This window comes from Elaeis guineensis, chromosome 14 (genome assembly GCF_000442705.2).
Source record: "Elaeis guineensis isolate ETL-2024a chromosome 14, EG11, whole genome shotgun sequence".
Taxonomy (NCBI): Eukaryota; Viridiplantae; Streptophyta; class Magnoliopsida; order Arecales; family Arecaceae; genus Elaeis; species Elaeis guineensis.
In genome coordinates, this window is record NC_026006.2 from 47640601 (window position 1) to 47655935 (window position 15335).

At 38.7% G+C, this 15335-nt stretch overlaps 1 protein-coding gene across 3 annotated transcripts; it reads right to left on the reverse strand.

Moving 5' to 3' along the window:
* Positions 1 to 2700: 2700 nt before the first annotated feature.
* LOC140853680 (putative disease resistance protein RGA4) lies at positions 2701 to 7362 on the reverse strand. 3 transcript variants are annotated; one of them, XR_012136683.1, is made up of 3 exons: positions 3400 to 7362; positions 3166 to 3318; positions 2701 to 3086 (listed from the first exon to the last, which is right to left on the reverse strand). XR_012136683.1 is itself a non-coding variant. In XM_073248365.1 (2 exons), exon 1 carries the CDS (start codon positions 7206 to 7208, stop codon positions 3438 to 3440), a length of 3771 nt encoding a protein of 1256 aa, XP_073104466.1. In that variant the 5' UTR covers positions 7209 to 7362; the 3' UTR covers positions 2701 to 3086; positions 3400 to 3437. The 3 variants fall into 3 exon arrangements, 1 of the variants encoding a protein (XP_073104466.1); XR_012136682.1 differs by having other exon boundaries at positions 3166 to 7362; XM_073248365.1 differs by lacking the exon at positions 3166 to 3318.
* Positions 7363 to 15335: the final 7973 nt, after the last annotated feature.

Consider the following 15335-nt stretch of genomic DNA (forward strand, 5'->3'; position numbering starts at 1 on the left):
GTGTTCATCAAAAATTGAAGGTCGAAGAGGCCACCGGAGCTCAGGTAAGGTTCCAAATTTTCTTCCTCTTCCTCTTCTCTTTCTTCCCATGGCTTTAGACCCTCACCGGCCGTCAGGATCGCCAGAAAATCCATGAACAACATGAAACCCCTGTTCGGCCAGAACCTTTTTCTCCCTTTTCCGACCACCGGCGCCGTCGGTTGCGGCGTCTCATCCTCGAGATCGGACCCTCATCTCTCTCTCTTTTCTTGAGCGCTTGGCCACCGGCGACCGGCCAATGGTCGGAATTCATGAAGAAAGGGGACGGATCCCCTGTTTTTCAAAAAAAAAAAAAAGCCGCTGGCCGAACCCCATCGCCGACCGGCTTTGCATGGTCGGCCGTCGTTGCCGGATCTCCGGTCAAGCCGCCACCCCATCGGAGCCCGAGCCACTGAGGGGGGGGACCTCACGGTCTTCCCCTGTTTCAGCCAAGGGAGGCCGCGGGAAGAAAAGAAAAGAAGAAGGAAGAAGAAGAAGAAGAAAAGAAAAGAAAAGAAAAGAAAAGGGAAAAAGAAAAAGAGAAGAAAAAGGAAAAAGAAAAGAAAAGAAAAAAAAAGAAAAAGAGAAAGAGAAAAATAAAAATAAAAAAAAAGAAAGAGAGAATTTTCTCTCTCTCCTCTCCCTCTTTTCTCTTCCTCTTTCCTCTCTCTTCTCTCTATCTTCTCTCTCTACATTTTCTCTCTCTAGATTCTCTCTCTAGATTTTTTCTCTAGACCTTTCTCTCTTTTTATGAATTTTGTCTCTCTAGAGTCTTTCTCTCTCTCTGATTTCATCACGGACCCTAGGATAAAATTGATATGAAAATAAGATGATCTGAGATTGCTTCGAAATTCGTGTGGTAGATCTGATCCTAGCTCGATCCTATTCAAAATTTATAACATATTATTCATATTAAGTCATCCTGATAGGACCTCTGATGATCTCGACCATGATTGCCTCATCTGAAGGATACGAAGATTCTCTCTCCACTTTCTCTCTCTACTTTCTCTCTCTAAAATTTTCTCTTTCTTCATGAATTTTCTCTCTCTAGAAGTCTTATGGATCAGTGGAGGATCTTGATACATAGACAAGTCCTAATTTTGGTTAATCCTAAGAGAGGTCCTCGATTTGTGTTATTAGGATTGATTATCAAATAATTTTTTTCATATATGATTTTTATATTTGATTAGGGTTATGAAGAGATAATTGTCTCCATATGATATCGAGTGGATTATTTTGTTAAAGACATTCATAAATCAAAGAAGAACATTGATTTTTGGTGCTTGGATCAATCATCGGTAAAGGTAAGAATCCCTGTACATGATCACCATTATATATGTTATTTTACTGCTGGTTTTATCTCATTGATTTTGCATCATTGCATTTGAGATCGATGAATTTATATCTGAGACACTGTTATTTATTTATGTGATTTTGAGCATGAGTATGCTATATCAATACATATGTATCAGCGATTGATGGCATGATTATATGGGTATAACATATTTATTACACTACAAAATTTGAATTGATTAATGAAGTCAAATATTATAATTTCATGAAAATAAAAAGAATGAAAAATTTAGTTTGGACTGGCCTTGTCATGTGGAATAGCCAGCCAGGAGCTTATGCTTGGGACAGCCTCCACAGGCTTATGTGTGGAAGAATTTGATCCGAGAAAGATCATGAATGATTTGATCCGAGAAAGATCATGGCCACTTTGATCCGTGAAAGATCATGAATATTTCGATCCGAGAAAGATCACAGAAATCGATTCGAATAAAAGATCGTCGCATGATCCTGGTAGTCCAAAGCCAAAGCCAAAGCCAAAAAGAAAAGGATTAAAGATGATGTGATAATAGAAGAAAATGGAAAGATAAGATATGAAACAATCGTTGAATAAAATTGTTTTACTTATTTAACATATGATGATGCATCTCTTTTGATAAAACAAATAATCTATAAATGTTTGCAGTATTCTGGACAGTAAACATCGACTTTTATGTGTTATTGCTTATCCTTATTTTCAGATTATATTATTATATTGGTGTGATATGGGAATTCTTACTGGGCTGTAAAGCTCACACCCTTCATCTTTCTTTTCTTCTCAGAGTTACAGGACATTCATGATTGGCTATGGCTTAGATTTATGGGTGAACAGATGGATAGATAGAGTGTCATAGTACCTGATCAGAGGATTGAAGAAATTTAAATTGTAATTATGTAAGGTTTTATGAATTATTGTTGAAATAAATTATTATGGTTGATAAGGTTGTAATGATTTAATTTGGCCTTGCATATTCTTTAGGGCTTGCTCTAAAGAGTGTGCGGCCATCACGTATCCGATCCGGGTGTTGGGTTGGGGGCGTGACATGCTTAGACAAAACGGATTGTATATGATGCTTTTCTTTGTTTTGAGGGGTTAAGGAGGAAGTGGAACAGTTTCCATGAATTTATTGATCAAAGAATGGAATGTACATCAAAACTTTATGGTTTTCTAGAAAGCAACAGTGAAGATGTGTTTCATGCTACATAAAAATTAGTTAGAGCAGCCAAAAAGGAAATTTAAATAATTAATAAACATCTCCATATTTCAATTAATTTTGATACATGAAGCAGAAGCACTCTTCAAAGACTTGAAATACTATGTTTATATATCGAAGGATGTCGAATAAAATAAGGTTGAGAGAAAACAATCAACATAACATTAAATGCCAAATGACTTCTGCTAAAAGAGAATTAAGCTTATCTCTCCCTAATGTCCCTTTGAGTGCTTAACAACAACCAAATCAAAACTATAAATAAGATTCACATGAAGCCTCTTTTTACTTAAAATGCAGTAGTCCCCATTTACTAAAAAAAAAAAAAAAAGATTCACATGAAGTCACTTGACTATTGAAGATTTGGAAATCTCTGGCAAACTTATCCAATGCATAATATGTTACTTCTTCTTATGCTAGACCGACAACAGCAAGAAGTTCGACGTTGAATGATTAACAAGAAAGCTGCTTGTACTATGAACGCTCTTTGTCCATCTTGAAGCGAAATTCCCGGTTCATCTTGCATAGCTGGAAAAAAATAAAATAAAATACAATGAGAAAAATGAATAAAAAATTCTAATAAATATCCCTCCAGCTCCCACTGCACCTCCAATCTCAGAAGAATACTTGTGAGAATCATCAATTGGTGCATGATAGTTTATGTGAACAGTGTACTTTGGCTAGTATCTCAGGATGATGCCATTGGTTACCATTACGGTCTGCTTTAGTGAGCATGCGCTAACTGATCGCGCTCAGATTCCTTCAACAGGAACAAGAATGTGAGGGAAGATAAATAATTACACTCACTAATTTCCATTTTATTTGAGAGAGAGGATTGTACCTAAAAAGGACTGGATGATATTGAACTGTAGATGGTCTTCAAAAGCAAGAAAAGGAAGGAGGGAATGTGCTGAAGTTGCTCCTACTCTCAGATAGTGTTCCGGTAACGGGGATGCGTGAGATCAGGTCCCAATACCGGCCTCCTTTCGCATATTGTCTCTCTAGGTTGGGGCACCCCTCAATTCTCAGACGCTGAAGGCCGGGGAGTCGTTGTTGGAGACCTTCGGGTAGTGATGACAGCCGAGGGCATTCACCAATATTCAGCCCCTTCAGTGCCGTGAGGCCCTGCATCCCTTGCGGCAGATATGACAAATTGCTGCAACGACAGATTACCAGATACTTGAGTGCGGTGAGCTGCTCAATCCCTTCCGGCAGAGACCTCAGGCTTGGACAGTCAGTAATGTATATGCGGTTGAGAGCGGTGGAATGTCGCAGGCCTTCCGTCATGGAATTGAATTTGGGGCAGTGCTGAACAAGCAATTCTCTGAGGGTAGCAGGCAACTTGGGCAATTCCAGCAGAACATCACAGCGGCAGACATTCAGCTCTTCCAGGTTTGGTAGGAGCTCTCCATCCCCCGATGATGACGAGGATAATGGGCCAACCAACTTGTTGCAATACCAGATGGTTAAACTCTTCAGTGAGTTCAAGCCACGGAACTCCTCCTCCGGCCAGTAGACTAGATCATCACAATGATGGATATCTAAAGACTGGAGAGAAGTCAGGTTCTTCCAAAACCCCAAAGGTGATGATGCCTGCTGCGATGATGAAAACAACCAGTTGCATCTTCCAACCTCCAAATGATGTAGGGATGAGCTCAGCCCTTCCATCTCCTCCTCCTCCAGCAATGGTGCCAGATCCTCAGATGCCGTGATAGTTAAATTTTCAAGAGATCTAAAATCCCTGAAAAACATTTTTTTTTCCTGAGCAAGAGGAGGAGACTCTGTACCATTGCTCGTTTTATCGACTTCAATTTCAAGCGAAGATAGTGCGGTCAGACTATGGACCAAGCCCAACTGCTTATTGGTTCCTTTCATTGATAAACTTTTGAGAGATGGTAATTTTGGTATGGTCATCAAATTTGGGCAATTAATGATCTTAAGCTCAGCAAGATGAGGGAAAACTAGCATGACCTCCACAGTTTTTTCATCCTCTGACCACTCCTTCAAGCTCTGCATCGTGTGCAACACCAGTCTCTCTAGTGAGGGGAATGCTTGCAGTGTGCCATTACTTGCATTGCCGTAGATGGTGCTGCTGCAGAGATGCCTGACGCTACCCATCTTAATCAAGTAGAGAAATTTAAGTACAGGTAGCTGCCATAAAGGTGGGAGATGGTCGCAACCTGCGCAAGCTCCCAGATGGATTTCAATTAAATTTTGCAGTAACAGAGAGTCCATCATCCACGTTGGAAATCTGTCGCCCCCATAGCGCCATATTGCCAATAGCTTTAAGCCATCATGAGGCCTAAGGGCTTCCAAAACCTCTTCAGCATTTCGTACATGCAAAACATCCTTACAAACATCAGGGGCACTTGATCTATAACAAGAATCATCCCATGCAATCATATCCCAGCACAATATTAATGAGCGAAGGTTATGTTTGGAACTGAGATTGGCTTCTTTAGCATCTGCTGCATCCCTCACATTCCTCAGGTTATACAGCTCTAGAAAGCCACCGAGATCTAAGCTATTCAACTCACCTATACGCCTTCCAGCATCATTGCCTACAATGTATTTCGTCAATGTTCGCAGGCTGCTTAATTGCCCTATACCTGCTGGCAGCTGCTTCAGATTATCACATCCGTCAATGTAAAGATGCCTCAGGTTACTCATATTTCTCATGTCTTCGGGCAGCTTACGTAGTTCGTCGCAATTAGAGAGTTTCAGAGTTTGTAGATTGAGAAGTGTGGTGGTGGCATCAGGTAATGCTTCTATACCAGTACAAGAGAGGTCCAGGTATCTTAGGTGTTTCAGAAATCCAATTGAAATAGGCAATCGTCTAATCTTATAATCATCTAGAGCCAATGCTCTCAACGACCTAGGCTTTGATGAATCCGCAGTCACTATAGTACGATTACTCCGTGTCGTTGATAATGAGGACAATAGAGTGCGAATATTTGGAGAAGTATTCAAGGTCCGATGGATGTTCCATGTGAGATGCCCAGATGTACCCAAGTGACGGGTTTTCCTAGATACATCTTCCAACATGGCAGGTTCCACTATGTTGAGGCATTCATTTCCCGTAATGGATTTTGCCAGGTCGTGCGTGAGGTCATGCATCTTGCAAGTTGTTATGTAATAAACTTCACGGCTGCATACAAAAAATCCGTAGAACCCGGCATGTCCCTCAACTTCCTTGATGTCCTGAAAGAAAGATCTCGAAGCCAACTCATTAAAAATCTCATGCCCCTTGTCCTCCAACTCCTTTCTTCCACCAGATGGAATGAATCCATTGGCCATCCATAGTTGAATCAACAAATCCTTTTCCATTTCATAATCCTTCGGAAATATGGCACAAAAAGCAAAGCATTGTTTTAAATGGGAAGGCAAATGACCGTAGCTCAACCTTAGTGCTGGTAAGATCCCATCTTCACTAACCTGCATATCCCAAATCTCGCTGTCCCTCACAGACAACCATTCCTTTTCCTGACTCTTGGAATGCATTAAGCTCCCCAATGCCTTCACTGCTAGAGGCAACCCACCACATTTCTTGACAATCTCCTTGCCGATGCTTACCAGACTTTGATGCTCCTCTGCTCCCTCTTCAAATGCTCTCTTCCTAAACAATGTCCAAGAATCATCCTCAGTCAAAACTTTTAAACGATACGCATCGAGTGTGCCCATTATCGACGATACCTGCTCATTTCGTGCGGTCACAATGATCCTGCTCCCTTCTCCACCAGTTGCTAGTAAAGTTTTTAACTCATCCCACTTTGCCTGATCCTCGTTCCAAACGTCATCTAATACAAGTAAATACCTTTTCCCACTCACAACTTCTCGAAGACGGCGTTGTAACAACTCCATGGTTTCTAGATTGCACTCATCCCCTGTGGCTGAAGTAATTATTTTTCGAGCAACTTTTGCAACATCGTACTCTTTTTTTTTTTGAATGTGATTTGCAACATCGAGATCATCCGACACACAGACCCATATGAGCAGTTGGAAATGCTTCTCTACCCTCTTATCTCTGTAAACGAATTGGGCCAGTGTGGTCTTACCCAGACCCCCTATACCAACTATGGGGAGGACGGCAACCTTCTGGTTGCGATCATGATCCAGTAACAACTTCACTATTTTTTCTTTATCTTCGTCCCTACCAATGACATTTGACTCATCAATATAGGAATGGGTTTGTGGCCTATCCCTGTTTTGTGGTTGGGTTGTGACCGTGAAACCAAATCTAATTCTCTCAGCTGCGATTTCATCTATTTTCTGGACAATTTCTTTCAACTTTTGCCCCATCTTAAAGCGAAACCAAACTGGATTGTGAAGAGAAAAGAAGCTGCGCACCTTTTTTGACATATCGATCTGAATCTGTGTCTTCCGCCGCATTGCTTCCACATTGAACTCATCCAGTATGTCGTCTGCTTCGTAGGCTGCATCCTTCAGCGCTGCCAACCACCTCTTCACAGCTGGATCCTTGGCTTGCCGATTCTCTGCATCCCCAAGTATGGACTGGATTGCCAATAGTGTTCTTTCCAGCGTTTCTAGCTTCTCTTCCATGCCCCATATCACTCCAAACTGTTGGAGAAGACGGTCGGTTGCCTTCTTCATCACCACCGGTAGCAAGGCTGAGAGAAGCACATCAGCCATTACTGCAAAGAGTCACTCCGACTGTTTTGAGAAGAAAAGTCGATGAATCGCAAACAAATTGACTCAGTGGAAATGCTCTCCCTCTTTTCACTAGGTCTGCAGGTGCTCTGGAATCCTTTTTTTATTTCCATTCCTTGCTTGATGTGAATAGAAAGGTTAATCAACACTGGTCCTACCGTTTGTTCCATCAAGTCGTGCACTAACCAGGACCATACATGTGAAATATCTGAGACGGTGCAAATAGCATTCAAACCACCCAATTTTCTTTCACAACTTGTCAATTCATTTATACAAATTCAGATTAACCTGCGTCTTATCTGTTTGTTAGTGTGGAATTAATGCAGTTTCTTGACGGTTGTATGGAAAAATGCAAAGTCACATCCACCATTAGGAAGCAAGAAGGAAGGTCCCCAAAGAAAACATCCAAACGCATTATCTTGAGAATTTTAGGGAATGTAACTAAATGCGTGGCTGATATTACACCAGCTCGACCAGTTTTGCTATCGGACAAAATGGAGGTGAAGTGTCAGTTCTGGATATTAAATTAGTATTTAATTATCAGTAAAGTTAATTGCTCAACAGATCCATATATAGGAGGAGTGGGTGATCGGGCAACAACCTACAATTAAATGGCCCATCCACTCATATCAAACTTAATTCAGTGCCACTGATATCCAGGCATGGGAGTGTTAACTATTCAAGTATCGTAAGAATCCGGCATAATGGTTTTAAAAACATTAGATACGGGGACGTGACTGAATAAAAGAGAAAAAAAAAAAAGAAAAGACATAAATTTTATGTATGCATAATACATATGTATAAAACATAAATCCTGTGAAATATATTTAAAAATGGGCAAATATGGTTTTGGATAAATTTTGATGGCAAAATCGTTATTTTGGTCTAATAGTATTAAAATGTTTTGTAGTTGGAGAGTGAAGGATAAATACTATGTAGTCTTGATGGTCGTGAGTGACACTGATGCATCATTCAATTTGTGGCTCCATCTTTTTGAGTTATTTCACTTACTCCAATGAATCACACCAATATACTCTTATCATCATAGTTAATGGTGTTTGAAAGCATCAATCCATGATAAAAAATTCTATACTCTTGCTAGTGGAGTCTACCCTTGTTCTTTGCTACAGATAGAGAGAGAGGAGGATGTCTAGAAGAAGAGGGGTTAGATAAAGGCTAAGAAGCCTAGACCTATGTTCCCCGCTCCTCCTCCCCCCACTTTTGTTCATTTGCTAGATTTTGTCCGAAAGGCAAGCCACTGAAGAAGGAACAAACATGCCCAAACAGGAGAACTTTAAAGAAGGCTTTAAATGGTTTTGACCTTTTAGCATTCCTAACTTAAAACATTTTCAGAATTACTGATTTGTCATTATACTTGGTCCCCTTGCATGGGGCTATGAGTTCACCTCAATAAATACAATCTCTTCTTTACTAAATACATTCTTCAAGTTTCTCCCTATCTAAATCTCACTTAAGACAGAAAATTGGAGCATTGATCTTTACTGAAAAATATTATGGTCCATCTACACATATGTAGAAAGAATTTAATACAACAATTCTAATGTTGGACATTTTATTAGTTGAGGGATCGCAATTATTGATCGTGTACATCTTTGTAAGTCAGAAATTCTCACATATTGTATGTGTGGTATACTTGGGCTTTACATTTTTATGTGATCCGCATCTATAGTGAAGGTAATCATGCATGTGGAGGAATCTATCCTCACTATGGTTAGTAAATGGAGATGTGGAGATTTGTCTAGTTTGGTAAACAATAGGCCGTAGGGTGATTTCTTGCTTTTTCCTTGTTTAGGCTCCTTTTTATTGTGATTTGATTTGTCTTTATTTTTGTGGGTGAATATGAGCAACTAGAAGACGCGAGATTTAATAATATAAGAGATTGAAAGACTTCCACATCTATTGTCAAGCAGCCGCTTAGTAAAAGTGTTTTGCATTTAGATATTTTCCTGGTTTGCTTTTTAACTGTTCATGCTTGGAACTATGATAGCTCTTGTTTATGAAAGCATTTATCTTGAATTAAAATAAAAAGTCAAAACAAAAATCAAGTGATAGCCATCAATTTCCTGATGGGATGTAAGAATTCGGGGATAAACAGCCTGTAGGAGGTTTGACTTCCTTTAAAACAAAAACAAAAAGAAAAAAAAAGCATAAATATTTAAGATTGAGGCCTCAATAGTTCATTAGTGGTACAGTAGCATGTAACATAGATATTTTGATGATCTCTCGAGCTAGTGCAATTCTCTGCTGCTTTGTCACATTGGAAATTGTGGGACAATGTAATTCAAGAACTTTATGATCATATTGGGTTCCGATGTCATAAAGAAGTATGAAGTCTTACTTTGGTTGGGAATATTATGCTTGGTAATTAGTTTTGGCCTCAAAGACAGTATAGCTGGAAACCATACCAATTCCCTCTCTAGTTGCAATTAATATATTTCTCCCTCTTGGTTCCCTCCCCAATGCTCCAGCTAGAAATAAACTGTCTACCGCTAATATTTAGTTTACTTTCCTACCATTTGCGTTGGCAAATGTATCTAGTGATCCAATTACCTTAAGTTGCTTATATGATGGTCTGACATGGTATGCTTTTCTTTATCTCCACTCATTTCTGCACTCATATTTATCACTGCTAATGAATAAACTAAGGAGAATGGGATGACTAATGAGCGGCTCTTAGCTACGTCACTCTTACTGTCCCAAGCTAAAGAAGAATGCCTGCTGAGCAACTTATTAGACACCTATGTTGTTACACCCCGAATGCAACACCTCGGTTGGCCATGTGACACGGCCATATGAACCTTAGAGTGATACTCTAAAGATCATGTAAGATCTAAAATAAATAAAAATTCAAATGTTCCTAGAATAAATAAATAAAAATCAAATATGTCAACTAAATCGATTCATCAAAATAGATAATCAATATGCTTAATTATAATTATTCAAATATTTAATGGTATCAAAAATTTAACTAATTAATGGACTAATAGCTCCTATACTCAAACTGCTCGTCCAACCCATCCAAACTAAGCATTTTGCATATCTGAAAAAAAAATATATAATATAGAGATATGAGCTTTCCAGCTCAATAAGAATCATCATTTATCTACATCAATATAAAAAATAAACTAAAAAGACCAATAAGCAATATCAAAATGAAAACTCACAACATATATTCAGGATAACTCAAATACTAATACAAACATGTATCAAATATTTTATTAAAAGAGATGGATCATCACATGCCAACCTTTATTCGACATTGTTTTTATGCATCTTATCATTCATTTTTCTTTTCACAATTTTAAATTCAATAACCTTTTCCTTTTTGATTTTATAGTAACCAAGATCATGTCTTAATCCATGTTCGATCAAATTACCACACGTAAGCCGATGGCAACTATCTAAAGTATAAGCTTCTAAAGGCTATCCATGCATAAGCTCATGAAGGCTATCCTAGATATAAGCTCCTAGAGACTATCCCATATATTAGCTCATAGATACAATCTCAGGCATAAGCCTGTAGAAGCTATTCCATATAGCAAGGTTAGTTCAAACCTCTTCTTATTTGCTTAAATAATTATGTTTTACTCTTGATAAATTCATTTGAAATTTACGAGTGAATCCCTTATAAATTTCAAAATAATTTAAGTTACAGGTCATGTAGTATATCTTCAACAACTGATGTTTATGTGCAATAAATATAAATAAAATACTCATAATGAAAATCATATAAACTATATCATCTCATGCAATCAAATCTCATGATACAAATTCAATGGTACAATTTAATAAATAAATATTTATATTGGTGATCTAGTACGAAGATTCTTTTCTCAATCGACAATAAACAGACTCACTAGATTATGATTGGAGTGTCAAAACCCTACTTGATATTTTTCCATCCAATGGATTGTTCTCCTATATAACTGAATTAATATTATAAAATAAAACCCTCTATTTAGGTTCTCCTGAGTCCACCCCCCAATCCCTGATATTTTTTTTAAAAAAAATTTCTAGTCCATCTAAGAGAGAGAAAAAATAAATAATTAAAAAGTAAATTAGAGATAAAAGAGGAAAGAGAGACGAGAGAGAGAGAAGAACCCCGCTTTTCTTCTCTTCTTCTTCTTCAAAATAGGGGATACCCTCCCCTTTTCCCTTCTTCCAAGCACGGTGGCGAAAGAGCCAGGGCCATCTACCTATAATGGCTTGTGGCGGTGGTGAAGCAATAACCTTGATGGTGGCCGTGGCCGACGAGGGTTGGTAAAACCAAAAGAAAAAAAAAATATCCTACTTATAGTAAATCTAACAACTTGCCAGCTCCAAACAATAGGAAAAACCTAGAAAAGAAGAGGAGAATTAGGCTAAGACTTCTTACCTATGTCTAATGAGGCCAAAAGGGAGAGATCCGGTGATCTTTCCAGATGAAATCCTCAAGAAAACTTAAGGAATCTTAGACAATTGGTAGCAATTTCTAAAGGAAGCGATTGTGAAGTCTAAGGGACAGGGAAGGGACTTTTGATAGATGGGATCCCTAACCTAATTCGAGCACCCAACACCCCAATCTTGCCAGACTGGGGAGAGAAGAAGACTCCAATTGGTAGTCTTCTTTCTCCCTTCCACTTAGGGATATAAAAAATTTGGATTAAACCACCTAATCCATCCAACCCGATATGAACATAATCAAATATGACGGTTTGATGGTTTAATTGGTTTGGTTCGGTTGAATGAAATAGAAAAATCGATATTTTGATTTGATGATTAGTTTATTGATTTATGTGATCCATTGAAATCCAACCGAAGCAAACTGATAAACCAAAATTAAAATACCATGTTATATTTATATATATACCTATGTTACATGCTTCATATATTTATATATACACTTATGTTTTATATATATTCAAAGTTGGGCTATATACTTTATATGAATTAAGAATCTAAAATATTGATTTGACCCTGTTTCAATCTAACTTGGATCAAATTTGACTTGATTATAGACCATAATAAAAGAACAAAAAATAGAAATCAAATTGATCAATCCATTGAAACCGAAAAATCGTTCAAACCGTTCAAATACTTGAAAAAGCTGCATGAACAAACCGAACTGATATAAAATCAAACTAAGGAAATCGATTGTGTTTAGTCAAATATTTGATTTTAAAAACCTCTTAAACCGAAATGTCAGTTCAATTTAAAAAAATCACTTAAAATCAAACCAACCGAACCATTTTCAGCCCGACTTCCACTCATGTGCCTACCACATGCTGTGTGTCCTGTTGAGCCCTGATTACTTCGGGTTGTGTCCAAGAGTCCAAAAGGTTGGGCTATTACATATGTGATAACATGGGATGAGTATAAAACGAAATAGAAGTGCAGCAGCTCAGCAATCCTTGTGCCCCAATCTTATGCGTTAGGTGTCCCCTCCCATTGGGGTGTTGGTACTTAACTTTGATGGTATGGTCCACAAGAATGCAGCGGCAGCTGGTGTCATCATTCGAAACCACCATAGGACCCTACTTCATGCAGGAGGCAAGATCCTCACATCTTACTCCATACCTTACGTGGAGCTTATAGCTGCCTGGCTTGGTTTACAGGTCCTCATTTCATCCTTCAATCCCCAAGGAGTTTGGCTGCAGGGTGACTCTTTTGTTGTGGTCTCTTGGTTAAATAGCAAGCCTTCCTCAGACTTCCCTCAATCTCTTTGGTTTCAAGACATTTAAATGGGGCTCAGCTTACTTTCTAATGTGAGAATTTTGCATATATACAGAGAGGCCAACTAAGCAACTGATTGGCTTGATAACCACGCTCTGATGGGGATTTTTTATTTTCCCCCCAAGCGACTCAAACTACCCCATGATTTGGCATGTATATTGACTGCAGATGCTTATGGCATAGCTTATCCAAGGCATGGATTATAGTTGCAATTATCTTTTTATCTTACATTTATTAATGTTCCTCGTTTTACTTGCATGGAAACATGCTGTCCCTTACTCATTCCACATGTAACACCCCGGCTCAGAATCAGCCACAGCCCACAAAAAAAAAAAAAAAAAAAAAAAAAGGAAAACAGAGGAATCGGGAGGAAGAAGACTCCCGTTGAGAGTCTTCTTCCCACCGTGAAAAGGAGAGAGGAATCCGAGTAAAAAATGGATTCCTCCTCTATAAAACCCCCTCTTCCCCTCCTAAACAACCCATAGTGATCACCGGTTCTCTCTCTCCTTTCTCCTTGTTTTCTCCGGTTGAAGTCAAGGTCTTCCGTACTTGTGCTCGTCGGAAATTGGAGCTGACGACATTGTCGGAGCTCGAGGTAAGCCCCTTCTCTTTTTGCTCTCCCTCTTCCCTTTCTTCCTTGGCCCAAAGCCCCGTCGCCGGCCATCGTCTTTGGCGAAAACCAGTCGTAAAAGGATTCCCTATTTTCTGAATTTTTCTTTCTTTTTGCCGTCGTTCTCCTCTTCGCTGCCGGCCGAACCCCATCGCCGTCGTTGTCGGATCTCCGATCAAGCCGCCGGAGCCCGAGCCACCGAGGGGGGGGACCTCACGGTCCTCCCCTGTTTCAGCCAAGGGAGGCCGCGGGAAGAAAAGAAGAAGGAAGAAGAAGAAGAAGAAGAAAAGAAAAGAAAAGAAAAAGGAAAAAGAAAAAGAAAAGAAAAAAAAAGAAAAAGAAAAAGAAAAGAAAAAGGAAAAAGAAAAATAAAATAAAAATAAAAATAAAATAAAATAAAATAAAAAGAAGAAGAAGAGAGAAAAATTTTCTCTCTCTCCTCTCTCTACCTTCTCTCTCTACATTTTCTCTCTCTAGATTCTCTCTCTAGACTTTTCTCTCTCTTTATGGATTTTGTCTCTCTAGGATCTTTTCTTCCTCTCTGATTGCATCATGAATCCTAGAATAAACTTGAAGATGAAAATAAGATGATTTGAGATTGCTCCGAAATTCGTGCAGTAGATCTGATCCCAGTCCGATTCTATTCAAAATTGTAACACTTGATTCATATTAAGTCACCTTGATAGGATCTCTGATGGTCTCGACCATGATTGCCTCATCTGAAGGATACGAAGGTTTCTCTCTCCATTTTCTCTCTACTTTCTCTCTCTAAAATTTTCTCTCTTCATGAATTTTCTCTCTCTAGAAGTCTTATGGATCAGTGGAGGATCCAGATACATAGACAAGTCCTAATTTTGGTTAATCCTAAGAGAGATCCTCGATTTGTATTATTAGGATCGATTATCGGTAATTTTCTTCATATATGATCTTTATATTTGATCAGGGTTATGAAGAGATGATTGTCTGCAAATGATATCGAGTGGAATATTTTGTTAAAAAATTCATAAATCAAAGAAGAACATTGATTTTTATGCTTGGATCAGTCACCGGTAAAGGTAAGAATCCCTGTACATGATCATCATTATATATGTTATTTTACTGTTGGTTTATCTCATTGGTTTTGCATCGTCGGATTTGAGATCGATGAATTTATTATACCTGAGATACTGTTATTTGATTTTGAGCATGAGTATGTTATGTCAATATATATGTATCAGAGATTGATGGCATGATTATATGGATATGACATATCTGAATTGATTTAATGAAATCAACACATAATGATTAAATAAAAAGAAAGAGATATATGGTATGGACTACTCTTGTCATGTGGAACAGCCGGCCAGGAGCTTATGCCTGGGACAGCCCGCCAGGAGCTTATGCCTGGGACAGCCCCCACTGGCTTACAGGTGGATCAGCCGGCCGGGAGCTCATGCCTGGGACAGCCCGTCAGGAGCTTATGCCTGGGACAGCCTCTCATGGGCTTTGGTACGTGGGACAGCCGTCCAGGAGCTCATCTTGGGACAGTCTTGAAAGACTTTTTAAATGGATTCGATCCGGATGATGACTGAGGTATAGACTTGGATAGTCCAGAGCCAGAAGGAAACTGTTAAAAATCATGTGATTATGAAAGGAGAAATGAAAGATAAGACATGAAACAATTGTTGAACAAAAGTATTTTACCTGTTAACATATGATGATGTATCTATTTTGACAAGACAGAAAATTTATGAATGTTTGCATTATTCTGGACATTGAACATGAGA